Source organism: Podarcis melisellensis (assembly GCF_964234715.1).
Source record: "Podarcis melisellensis genome assembly, chromosome: 2".
Classification (NCBI taxonomy): domain Eukaryota; kingdom Metazoa; phylum Chordata; class Lepidosauria; order Squamata; family Lacertidae; genus Podarcis; species Podarcis melisellensis.
Window position 1 is genome coordinate 119,753,752 of NC_138529.1, and position 12,816 is coordinate 119,766,567.

The 12,816-nt window shown below is 43.7% G+C and overlaps 1 protein-coding gene across 4 annotated transcripts in view; it reads right to left on the minus strand.

Annotated features, from left to right (window-relative positions):
- Positions 1-6,928: 6,928 nt before the first annotated feature.
- The window catches only part of LOC309364557 (uncharacterized protein), a 57,103-nt gene continuing 51,215 nt past the window's right edge, over positions 6,929-12,816 (minus strand). For 3 of the 4 annotated variants that reach the window (XM_081902127.1, XM_081902125.1, XM_081902126.1), the window contains exons 3-6: positions 12,033-12,141; positions 11,461-11,543; positions 10,542-10,668; positions 6,929-8,429 (exon numbers count right to left, since the gene is read on the minus strand). In XM_081902127.1, the coding sequence (XP_081758253.1) occupies positions 7,162-8,429; positions 10,542-10,668; positions 11,461-11,543; positions 12,033-12,141 (1,587 nt within the window). In that variant the 3' untranslated portion in view covers positions 6,929-7,161. The remainder of the gene's footprint in view (positions 8,430-10,541; positions 10,669-11,460; positions 11,544-12,032; positions 12,142-12,816) is intronic. The other variant, XM_081902128.1, reaches the window with a different exon arrangement.

The following is a 12,816-nucleotide window of genomic DNA, read 5'->3' on the forward strand; positions in this document are numbered from 1 at the left end:
ATCTATCTATCTCTATCTATCTATCTATCTATCTATCTATCTATCTATCTATCTATCATCTATCTATCTATCTATCTATCTATCATCTATCTATATCATCTATCCATCGATCATCTATCTATCTATCATTTATCTATCTATCTATCATCTATCTATCTATCTATCTATCTATCTATCTATCTATCTATCTATATCTATCATCATCATCATCTATCTATCTAAATGTATAGCAAAAAGAAGAGAGATTATCTGGTGATATTCAATTAAATTTCACTCAGAGCTTACTCATTGAAATTAACAGATGTAACTTAGTCACACTCATTAATTTCAATGAGTTGCATATCAGCTTAAAACACCTGAAATTTCAGATATACCAAAGAAACACGGAGCATATTGCTTTATCTGTATCCTGTTTTTTTATCTTAAACAATAATTTAACCTCTCAAATTTTGATGACTAATATCCAGCCCAGTAGCAACCCCCCCAACCCCCCCCCATGAGCGAAGGCAATGGGCAATGGGAGTGAAGTCAAACCATTGGAGAGTTACAGCACCTGCTGTGGCTGTAGAGACCAATACAGGAGAGACGTGTTTTGTTGCAGCTGGGGCAGAAGCAGGCATCAGGTTGCGCTGATGCCCAGATCACAAGAGAACACAGAAACCTTGCATGATGCTGGACGCTGCTGGAGTTGGTTGGCCAAATGCAGGCGACAAAAAGCCAAACACCCCCCTCCCCCGTGACAACCAAATGAAAGTGATTATTGGGACATGAACAACTCTGCTTGCAAACATACATAAAATTTACAAAATACAAGTTGTCCAAGGTTGTGGCCAGTGAAAGAAAAATAAACTATACTGAAGCCCTGTCTATGCTATAAGTTTATAGCACTATTTAACCATCCCGTTTTCTGTCTGGCTAGAACCCAGAAAACTGCAGCATTCTGTTGACCATCAGTCAAATTACCTATATGAATTGTGAATAATCATTCCACCCCAATATTTGTGAGGCCTTCACTGATGACGCTCATTGGATGCCGCGATCCTCTCTTCATGGTCTTGGATTACTTGCACCTACCAGGACCTTTCAGTAGTTGCATGAGCTTGTCCTTCAGTTGCTTCTGCTGAGGGAGGTTTCCGACAAGCCACAGGGCCTTTTCGGTTGTGGCTCCCCACTTGCAGAATGCTACCAGTGAAGTCCACCTGGCACCATTTTAGTGCCTGGCAAGACTTTTCTGTATTTGATGGATTAGGATGATTTGTCTACTTATATTTTTTTGTTGCCCTTTCACTGGGCTTCACGTTACTTTTTTATTGTGATGCTTTTCAGATCTTATGCTTTCAAATTCTGTAAGTCACTTGGATATATTTTTTTTAATGTGTCAGGTGATCAGTACATTGAGTGGATAATAAAAAATCCCCCCCATCAATTGTTCATTTTTTTCCTTCCCAACACATCTTAGCTTTGGCCTTCCATATTTGCTCTTCAACAGGGGCACCACTGACACCCCAAGCTTGACTAAGATATTAATTCCAGAGTCAGGGAAGCAGCAAAAAGGAATTAGCAGGGCCCTCCCTATTGTTACGGTTCATAAGAAAGGAAGTCCAGTGCCCTCCTTGGCAAACGTACCAGGGAGTCAAACATGCTACAAGAACTGGTAACTAGTATTTCTTTATTTTCGTACAGCCACACCTGCACACATCAGGCAGTGGAACCCATAGATTCACATACACAGCAAAAAGACATGAACTTGCCTTGTGAGTAGGGGCGGAGACAGCTGTATTTGTTCCTCTGGGCTTCTTTTCTCAACAACCTTCACCCACTCCTAGGCAAGTTTCTACAGTCTGTTGCAACGTATAGCTGCCCAAATTGGGTCAACCTCATGTATTAGAAGCCCAAAGGTAAACTGCAGTCACATCCATAGTGAAGATTTAAAGCACAGAACTTTGTCCCCAAAGAATCCTGGGAAGTTTAGTTTGTTATGGGTACCGGGAATTGTAGCTCTGGGAGGGGACAACGACAGTAGCCAAGATTCTTGGGGGGAGAACATGGCTGTTGAAGTGGAATAAATACGCTTTAAATGCGTCTTTTTTTCATTTACATTTAAAAAGAACCCCTCATACGAAAATAATAAAACCACAATAATACAATTTTTAAACAAGTTAAAAACAACAGTTCAAACCCTTCAAGAATAACTGAGATCATGAATAGTGTATATCTGTGGCTCCCAATTGCTGGTCTGCGTAACCAACCCAAGATTGTGTCCCCCCCCCCCCAAATTCAAGTTCAGGTGCCTGGTTGGAAGATGTACACCCCAGTTTTGCATGGGGAAATGTTGGAGGGTATGGTGGCACCATTCACAGAACAAAAACTACCACAAAAATATCAACATTTTTAAAAGCAGGAGGTCCATGGCTTGGCTTTTGAAAAACGGGGTCCACCGCACTTCTCTAATTGGGAACCACCACTGTATAGGTAAAGGTAAAGGGACCCCTGACCATTAGGTCCAGTCGTGGCCGACTCTGGGGTTGCGGCGCTAATCTCGCTTTACTGGCCAAGGGAGCCGTCGTACAGCTTCCTGGTCATGCGGCCAGCAGGACTAAGCCGCTTCTGGCGAACCAGAGCAGCGCACGGAAACGCCGTTTACCTTCCTGCTGGGGAGATACCTATTCATCTACTTGCACTTTGAAGTGCTTTCGAACTGCTAGGTTGGCAGGAGCAGGGACTGAGCAACGGGAGCTCACCCCATCGCGGGGATTCGAACCGCCAACCTTCTGATCGGCAAGTCCTAGGCTCTGTGGTTTAACCCATAGCGCCACCCGTGTATATATCATGTGTATATACCACCAGCATATATCATGGGCCAATATATGGTGTTGATGAGACCTGGGGCTCAGACCAAAACCTTCCCCCACCCCCAGAAGTGGTTCTAGAGTTTGCCCTCCCTGTTGCAAGCCCTATCGCCCCAATACTTTTTCAAGCTTGGGTTGAGATGCGGTTGTTCTACAACTCCCACCATCCCCAGCTATGTTGGTCAGAGATGATGGGAGTTGTCATCAAAGGCTGAAGAGCACTGCTTACTGATGTGAGAGGTTTCAGTAACTTATTTCCTTATTCTGTTTCCACAGTGAGGATCTTTAGGTATACAGATGGATACAAAGGATTTCTCCAGCAAACAAGATGAGCCCTCGATTTATAAATACAGATATATATATATATATATGATGGAAGGCAGCACCAAAATTTGCTACATGGCCCTGGATTTTAAGTATTGGCCTCAACTGTTACCTTCTAAGTAAAATCTTCAGCTTTCCTATATACACAGTATGAGCATATACCAATTTTAAGCATTTGGCCCCATCTCCAAAAATGCATACATACATAAGAGTCAAACTAGGACCCACTACTATGGTTCAACTTGGAGATCTGTGAGACCGATGGGGTGATCGCCGTACCATTATCTTGGGCCGATTCCAAGATCTTGGGATGCATCCCCCCAAACTTCTGTCGTCCTCTTGGAGATGCAGGAACCAGAAATGTATATGGTTCTCCAAAGGGTGTATTTTGCAGAGGCCCGTTTCTCCCTGGAGGGCTCACCAATAACAGCTGCAGTCCCTAAAACTCACTGAAGATGCTTGCTCAGTAAGCTTTCGACAGCTGAAAGAATCTTCGCCAAGCCAAAACATAGCTGGAGGCTAGAACACACAACAGTTTCCTACAAGAGGAGGAGCTTTGCTGGGTCTGGCGTTGTGGCAACTGCCCATTGGACCAGGTGCCCATCTGATCTCTCTCCACGCTCTGTATTTATCTGCAAACAGGTACACAAAAAATCCGAGCAAAACAATATGGTAGAAGTTCAAACACTGTTGGGTGGGAGTCAACTCAATGACAGTCTACAGATTGACAAAGTTTCGTTTCTTTGCCCAGGACGGATTATCCTCGTGGTAGAAAGGATCCATTCACCACAGGTGATTAAATTTATTCAAAAGAGGTAACCTCGAGAGAGCATGTCCACAAAATTATTATTTATTCAATTTCAATCCTGCTCTTCTTCTCTGCGTAAACTGTCCTTCGTTTACCACCCAGATGCATTCCGTCCACCAATAAACTTTGATGCTACGATGAAATATTTCGACATTTTAGGGAATTTGCACGTGTAGATTCTTTGTCTCTTAGCAGGGCCTGTTTAGTTAGGAAAAAGCTCTAGTCTAATTCACTTATTACTACAGTTATTTATACGCCATATCTCTCTGTATGCAAAGCAGCTTACAAATAACATCAAAATACATTTTAAAAAAGAAAACCCGCAGCAAACAATATACAGTGGCACCTCGGGTTACAGACGCTTCAGGTTACAGACTCCGCTAACCCAGAAATAGTACCTCGGGTTAAGAACTTTGCTTCAGGATGAGAACAGAAATTGTGTGGCGGCGGCAGTAGGAGGCCCCATTAGCTAAAGTGGTGCTTCAGGTTAAGAACAGTTTCAGGTTAAGAACAGAGCTCCGGAACGAATTAAGTTCTTAACCCGAGGTACCACTGGTCCTGAGGTCTTCTCCTCCCTTCCGTTCTCTCTCTCCTGGGACTCTTCTAGAGGGAAGAGGAAGCTAGAGGATGATGGCATATTTTTATATATATGTACCGTATTTTTCGCTCTATAAGACGCACCAGACCACAAGATGCACCTAGCTTTTGGAGGAAGAAAACAAGAGGACTTCCGGGTCGGCGCCATCGCCGAATGGCGGGCTCCCTCCGAGCTCCGGAGGGAGCCTGCTCGGCAGGGGCTGGGTCCTACCGCACCGGCGATGCGGGGACCCGTAAAAACCACGGCCACGGAGGCCGTGGACATGGAGACTCGGCTGGCACCGTTAGCGCCCTCCCGACTCGTGAAGAGCCTTTTTAAAGGCTGTGGATCGGGTGCCGGGGAGGAGCGTGGTGCTTTGAGTCCTCTGCTATCCCTGCCGAGCGCAGCCGCGAGCCATCCGGCGGAGAGCGCTGACTTCTTCTATTGAAAATTTGGACCTAAAAGAAGAACCCGTGAGTAATTGGAATATGGACTAAAAAGAGAGCTAAATTTTTTAAAAAATTGGGAGCGAACGGGGGAGGTGGAAAAAAGGAAGTCAGCCCCCCCCTAAATTGTAGAAGAGTCAAAACAAAGGACTGGATAACTAAGATCGAGTGGAACCTTATCTTGCTGAACTAACAACTTCGCGAGGGAAAATTATAAGATTGAGCTGGAGGAGAAAAGTGGAATTTGTATCAAAAAGCAACCCCCCCCCGAACCCCTGGAGCGATCCGTGAAAGTGCCTGGAGAAGAGAAACGGAGGTTTTGACAGCTGTCAAGAGCTGTCAAAACGGAATAATAAAACTGAGACTTTGTTATGAGGACTTTGCCGGCTACATTTGTTATAAATTGAAGATAAATTGTTTCAAATAAGGATTTACAAGTTACTTGGACTGGTGGACGTGATCCGGAAGGGAACATTGTTACTGTAATCCATCTAGAGGAGCTGAGGGATATTGCATGTGTTTTCGACGGGAAACATGAACAGTTGAAGGGAACTTTTAATCTCCTGGGAAACTGCAGAAATGGAGCATTATTTTGTCTACAGAGGGTTTCACCCTACCGGGAACAATGGATCTATCTGTTCAAAACTGAAAGGAACATGACGCAATGTTCTGCTTTTCAACAACAAGCCTCTGTAGAGACACTAGAAGCTTTTGGAAAAAGAACATTTCTGTGAGGGAACAGGGAAGTAAAAAGGAAGAGAATGATTGACAAGAACAAGGAAGCAACAAGAATGGGACAGAGTTGGGGTGGGAACATTTGGGATATCCAGATTTGACAAGCTTATGGTTATAAATTTGGAGTTTTTACTCCTGGTTACAAAAATCTGGATAGAAGAAATGGGCCCCTTTTTGATAGACTCCTCCTAAGACTGGACTGACAAGAACAAGGAAACAACAAGAATGGGACAGAACTGGGGTGGGAACATTTGGGATATCCAGATTTGACAAGCTTAGGGATATAAATTTGGAGTTATTACTCCTGGTTATAAAAGTCTGGATAGAGGAAATGGGCCCCTTTTTTGACAGACTCCTTTTAAGATTGGACTGGCAAGAACAAGGAAATAATAAGAATAGGACAGAATTGGGGTGGGAACATTTGGGATATCCAGATTTGACAAGCTTATGGATATAAATTTGGGGTTTTTACTCCTGGTTATAAAAATCTGGATAGAAGAAATGGGCCCCCTTTTTATTGATAGACCCCTTTTATGATTGGACACGTGCAATTTAAAAAGGCCGGTAAAGGACCAGAGGGATGTGGATTTATTGAAATGTGGGATCTTCAGGAAGAGGTTAGAAGTGGAGGGATAGGAGGAATGCAACAGGGAACGAGGGGAGGGAAATTTGGAATCCAAAGGTTGTAAAACTATTATTTGTTTTTATTTTATTATTATTAGTATTATATTTGAAAGGGGGGAACTCGTGGAAGGGAATAGATCGACCTTAGGGGATGGAAATTTGGATAAATTAAGTTAATGAGGATGAGTGTATTTTGGGAATAAGAATTTGTTGAATTTTATTGTTTTTTTGGAAGATTTGGAACACAAGAGGGGGTGGGGAGGGGAAGTCCTGGATATTGGAAAAAAGTTTATGAATTGGATGTTATTTGTTTTAATTTGGAAAATCTTAATAAAAATTATTTTAAAAAAAAATGGAGGAAGAAAACAAGAAAAAATATATTCTGAATCCCAGAAGCCAGAACAGCAAGAGGGATCGTTGCACAGTGAAAGCAGCAATCCCTCTTGCTGTTCTGGCTTCTGGGATAGCTGCACAGCCTGCATTCGCTCCATAAGACGCACACACATTTCCCTTTACTTTTTAGGAGGGAAAAAGTGAGTCTTATAGAGCAAAAAATACGGTATATGATGTTGTTCAGATGTGAATCATCTGAAATGAAATTTGGGCACCCCTCTCGAGTCCTTTCTCAACTGCAAACATTTCTAGCATCGAAAGCATCCTTCTGTAGCGAGTTCCTTACTTTCGGAAAGAACCATTTCCACCCGGTTTTCAAATGGCTTCTACACTTCAGTGGATTCTATGGTACAAGAAACCGGTGCTCTCGAGTGGAGATCTTTCCACACGTTTTGAACATTTGCGTCAAGGGTGGGACATGTTTTCCAGCCAGAGGGTCATATCCCCTCCAGGGCAGCCTTCCGGCAGGGGTGTCATGGAGCCGGAGGCAAAAGCAACCAGAGCAACGGACGGTTTCACTTCGTTGTGGGTTCTCTGATGATAAGTAAGGCTATTGCTGTGACTGAAGGTCCTTTCACACTCTGAGCATTTGTACGGTTTCTCCCCTGTGTGTATTCTTTCATGTCTAGTAAGGGTTGTCCACTGACTGAAGCTCTTGCCACACTTGGAACATTCATATGGCTTCTCTCCCGTGTGGGTTCTTTGGTGGCTCGTCACGTGAATCTTCTGACTGAAGCTTTTCCCACACTCTGGGCATTTGTACGGTTTCTCTCCGGTGTGGATTCTGAGGTGTATAGCGAGGGTTTGGCTGCAACTGAAGCTTTTCCCGCACTCAGAGCATTTATAGGGTCTCTCGCCTGTGTGGGTTCTTTGATGGTGGGTAAGACCGGTGCTGTAAGTGAAGCTCTTTCCACACTCGGAGCATGTAAATGGTTTTTCGCCTGTGTGGGTCCTTTGATGGTTTATCACGTGTATCTTTTGGCTGAAGCTCTTCCCGCACTCGGGACATTTGTACGGTTTCTCCCCTGTGTGGATTCTGTGGTGCAAAGCAAGGGTTTGGCTACAGTTGAAGTTCTTCCCACACTCCGAGCATTTGTACGGTTTCTCACCCGTGTGGGTTCTTCGGTGATAAGTAAGGCCGGTGCTATGACTGAAGCTCTTCCCGCACTCTGAGCACGAAAACGGTTTTTCTCCCGTGTGGGTCCTCTGATGGTCTGTGACGTGCGTCTTCCGCTTGAAGCTCTTTCCACACTCCAAACATCTATATGGTTTCTCGTCGGTTTGGAATGTTTGATGATAAAGAAGGTCATCGCTGTCGCAGAAACCCTTTTCGGGGGAGAAACATTTAAATGGTTTCTCCCCTGTGTGGATTCTCTGATGATCAGTAAGGCTGGTGCTCTGACTGAAGCTCTTCCCGCACACTGAGCATTTGTACGGCTGCTCTGCTATTTGCACTCTTTGAGATGCGCTAAGACTCAGTATCTCGCTTGCAATCGTTGCGTGTTGAGGGGAGGTGTTCCTTGTGTTTTTCGCTGTGTCGCATTCATCTTTTAGCTTTGGGATTTCACACACGTCCGCGTGTTCAGAAATGAAAGATTTCTCCCTCAGCTTCTGTCTTGTCTCGGGTTTCCTCCTCTGCTGTTCAGGCTCCTTCTCGCTCCAACTTCCATAACCTGAAATAACAAAGAAGGGGGCCTGATCAGGGTGGATCTCAGATCAGAGAATACAAGAGCCAATATATTAAGTGAATACAATAACCATATACAGTGGTACCTTGGTTCTCGAACTTAATCCGTTCTGGGACTCTGTTTGACTCCTGAAACCATTCGAAAACCAAGACGCGGCTTCCGATTGGCTGCAGGAGCTTCCTGCACTCAAACGGAAGTTGTGTCAGAAGTTCGGCTTCCAAAAAACTTTTGCAAACCAGAACACTTACTTCCAGGCTTGCGGTGTTCGGGAGCCAATTTGTTTGGGAGCTAAGCTGTTCGAGTACCAAGGTATGACTGTATTAAGCTTTCTGCTGTCCATCAGGCAATGGTTTCCCCCCACACTGCCTTGCCCCCACCCTCTAGCCCTAGGCCATGACTTTGAGCACAGCAGAAGCAGCTGACAAGAGAGTTCAGGGATATTAAAAAAATAATTTTATAAGTTGTGTGTCCTTGTTTCTCAATTTTATCTTTTTACATGGTGTTGTATATTTTGAGGTATTTTATGCCATGACTTGCCATTATTTTCATTGATTATAGTTTATTGTGATTGTTATTACAGGTAGGTAGCTGTGTTGGTCTGCCGTAGTCAAAACAAAATGAAAAAAAATTAGTTCCAGTAGCAGCTACTGGAAGGAATTTTTATTTTATTGTAACTGATAAGTGTAAACTGTTTAATTATTATTTGCTGATACAGTGGTACCTCGGGTTACATACGCTTCAGGTAACAGACGCTTCAGGTTACAGACTCCGCTAACCCAGAAATAGTACCTCGGGTTAAGAACTTTGCTTCAGGATGAGAACAGAAATCGTGCTCTGGCGGCGCGGCGGCAGCGGGAGGCCCCATTAGCTAAAGTGGTGCTTCAGGTTAAGAACAGTTTCAGGTTAAGAACGGACCTCCGGAACAAATTAAGTACTTAACCTGAGGTACCACTGTATTTAACTTCACTGTTTACTGTGACATTCTAATGGATGATTGAATATTGCTTTATTCAATATAAGTTGTTCAATTCAAGGTTATTGTGATTTTTTTTGTAACGGATCAGATTGTTATTACATGTGCGATCTTCGATGTCTGTTTTGTTGTTTGCTTGTAAGCCACTTTGGATATAGTAATATAGAAAAGCAGTGCACAAATTAAAAGTGAAATGAAATGAACTATTAAGTAGCTCCTGTTGACTAGCATTAACTGGAAATTGATGTGATGAAGTGCATAGAGAAGGTATGAGGAACACTGCTGGGTATTCTCACACCTACTTTGAGATAGTCATAGAATCATGGAGTTGGAAGGGAACCTTAGGATCATCTAGTCCAACCCCCCTGCAACGCTGGAATATGCAGCTGCCCTATATGGGAATCAAACCTGCAACCTTGGTGTTATCAGCACCATGCTCTGACCAACTGAGCTATCCAGGCTTGATGCTGGGGATCTAAATAAGGACCCCGAGAGCAGATAAAGGTAAAGGGACCCCTGACCATTAGGTCCAGTCGCAGATGACTCTGGGGTTGCGGCGCTCATCTCGCTTTATTGGCTGAGGGAGCCAGCGTACAGCTTCCGGGTCATGCAGCCAGCATGACTAACCTGCTTCTGGCGAACCAGAGAAGCACAGAAACGCCGCTTACCCTCCCGCCGGAGCGGTACCTATTTATCTACTTGCACTTTGATGTGTTTTCGAACTGCTAGGTTGGCAGGAGCAGGGACTGAACAATGGGAGTTCACCCCGTTGCGGGGATTCGAACCACTGACCTTCTGATCTGAGCTGAAAGAGATCATTTCTGGGGTGCACACTATCCCGCGCTATCTCTGCAGCTTTCCTTTGGCACTGCCTGGAAACGTAGATTTGATCCAAGTTGGGAAGAGTGCACCCAATTATTCTCTTTGCAGTCTTTACAACTCTGGACAGCATTGTTTTTTCTCCTGATCCTTGGTCAGTCTAGCTCAATGCTATCTAAACTGACTGGCAATGGCTACTGTTGAGCTATGAGCGTTCCTGGACAGATGGGCATGAATACAGATGAAGAGCTGCAGCAAGTCCCGCGTCCTGGACCTATCAGGCAAGGCCACAGAGGGAACCTTACCCAGAGATGCCAGGTTCCAGTAGTTCTCCTCCATGACTTCTCTGTGCAGAGCCCTCTGGCTCGGATCCAACAGAGCCCACTCCTCCTCCGTGAAATGCACAGCCACCGCCTCAAAGGGAAATGGGTCCTGGAAAAATAATAATAATAATTTTTTATTTATACCCCGCCCTTCCTGGTTCAGAAAACCAGGCTCAGGGCAGCTAACAACAAATTTAAAACACGTAATTGATGCAACAAAAAGCAGCATAAAATACAGTATAAAACGTGAGTAATAATAAATTCAGAATTAAAAAATCAATTTAGGGGGGGAAATCCATCTAATAAACATTAGATGATCACCAGGGCTAGCTGGCTAAATTAGTGCTATTTGGGCCAGTGAGGAGACCAGGGGAGAATTAGCTGTGGAATCCCAGAGCGGGTAATCTTCATAAAAGGGGGAGAGGGAGGGAAGGAAGGAGAATAAAAGATCAGGCTAAATTCAGATTGAAAGCCAGGCAGAATAGCTCTGTCTTACAGGCCCTGCGGAAGGAAGTTAAATCCTGCAGGGCCCTGGTCTCATAGATCAGAGCATTCCACCAGGTCGGAGCCATCACTGAGAAGGCCCTGGCCCTGGTGGAGGATAATCTGACTTCCTTAGGGCCCGGGACCTCTAAACTATGATTATTCATGGACCTTAAAAAGAGTTACTATGCATAGCTAAGGCAGCAATCCGAAAAAAAGAGAAGAAAAAAGACTGCAGAGACTGGAGGCTCTGCTGCAAAACCCAGAGCTTTCCTTGTGGCGTTCAGAGCCTTCAAGATGGGGGGGCATCTTAAACACAAGTGATGGGGGAAGGCAGGTTCTTTCAGGACCACGGAGAGCTGCAGAGGAGACGCCTGGGTTGTGCCTGGCTCAGTTCTCTGGTAATTCTATCTCCTACCTGATCAAGTGACTGCGAAGTAACTGTTTCCACTCCATCACAATAAGAAGGTCTAGATGACATCTCCATGGTGGTTCTGCCACCTGTGAGGGAGACAAAAGAAGCAAGGAGGCAAGGTGAATAAAAATCAATGATTTTTTAAAAAATAAATTTTAAAAATCAGAATTTTTTTTTAATTTGTTCTTATTGATTTAAAATATCATCTTACATATACATTACAAGTAGTTACAGCAAAATTAAACACAAAAATATAAAAGAAGAAAGATAAATAAAATAAAAATAAAAAAGCAAAGAAGAGTTAACAATAAGAGATGAACATTGGCTATAACATCCTGTAAATCGGATTTTTTTAAAAATAAAATACTTTTGGAGGAAAAATCCTTCCAAAGAGTTTTCTATTTAAGTTACGTTATAGCACAAAAGCTATTCATCAGGAAATAAGGGTTTGTTTTTAATTATGTAGCATATGCAATGTTTAATTTTTCTGGTAAACGAATTACATTAATCCACTCACAATTTCAGAGGGACTAAAGAGCGACCAAGTGGAAATAATATTCTGCACTCATTCTTACCCAATAAGGTATCAGCCACTGGAGGTGCGCCGTTAAATGGTAACAGCCCAAGTCTGGTGCCCATTTCAGCTCCCTGTCCCTCCGTGGATCTTCCTCCTGCTAACAGCTCCTGCATCCGAAATAATAATAATAATAATAATAATAATAATAATAATAATAATTATAATTTATTATTTATACCCCACCATCTGGCTGGGTTTCCCCAGCCACTCTGGGCGGCTTCCAACAAAATATTAAAATACAATAGTCCGTCAAACATCAAAAGCTTCACTAAACAGGGCTGCCTTCAGGTGTAATCCAACATTGGATTCTTATCTCATTATACATGACAAAGCCATTTTTCACCTTCTCACCCCTTGCTTTTTCCTGTAAGACCCATTGCAGTCATTAAGAGTCGTCAACAGGCTCATCACAGCTATCTGCCAATCACCCATTCCCACCACCCTTCTGAGTAATACCCCTCCCCACCTTCTCACTATATAGAAGGGTCTGGTGACTTCTGTTTCAGTGTATCTGAAGAAGTGTGCATGCACACGAAAGCTCATACCAAGAACTAACTTAGTTGGTCTTTAAGGTGCTACTGGAAGGAATTATTTTGTTTGTTTTGGCAATGGCAGACCAACATGGCTACCTATCTGTAACAAAGAAGTAGCAAAGGAAGTAGAGGACAATGGAGAAGGGGAAAGGGGTGAATTCCTAAAAATACAAGAGGCTGCTGGATCAGTCCAGCCTCCTGGTCTCAAATGCACAGATGACCCAAGAGCAACAGCACTCTCTCCCTACT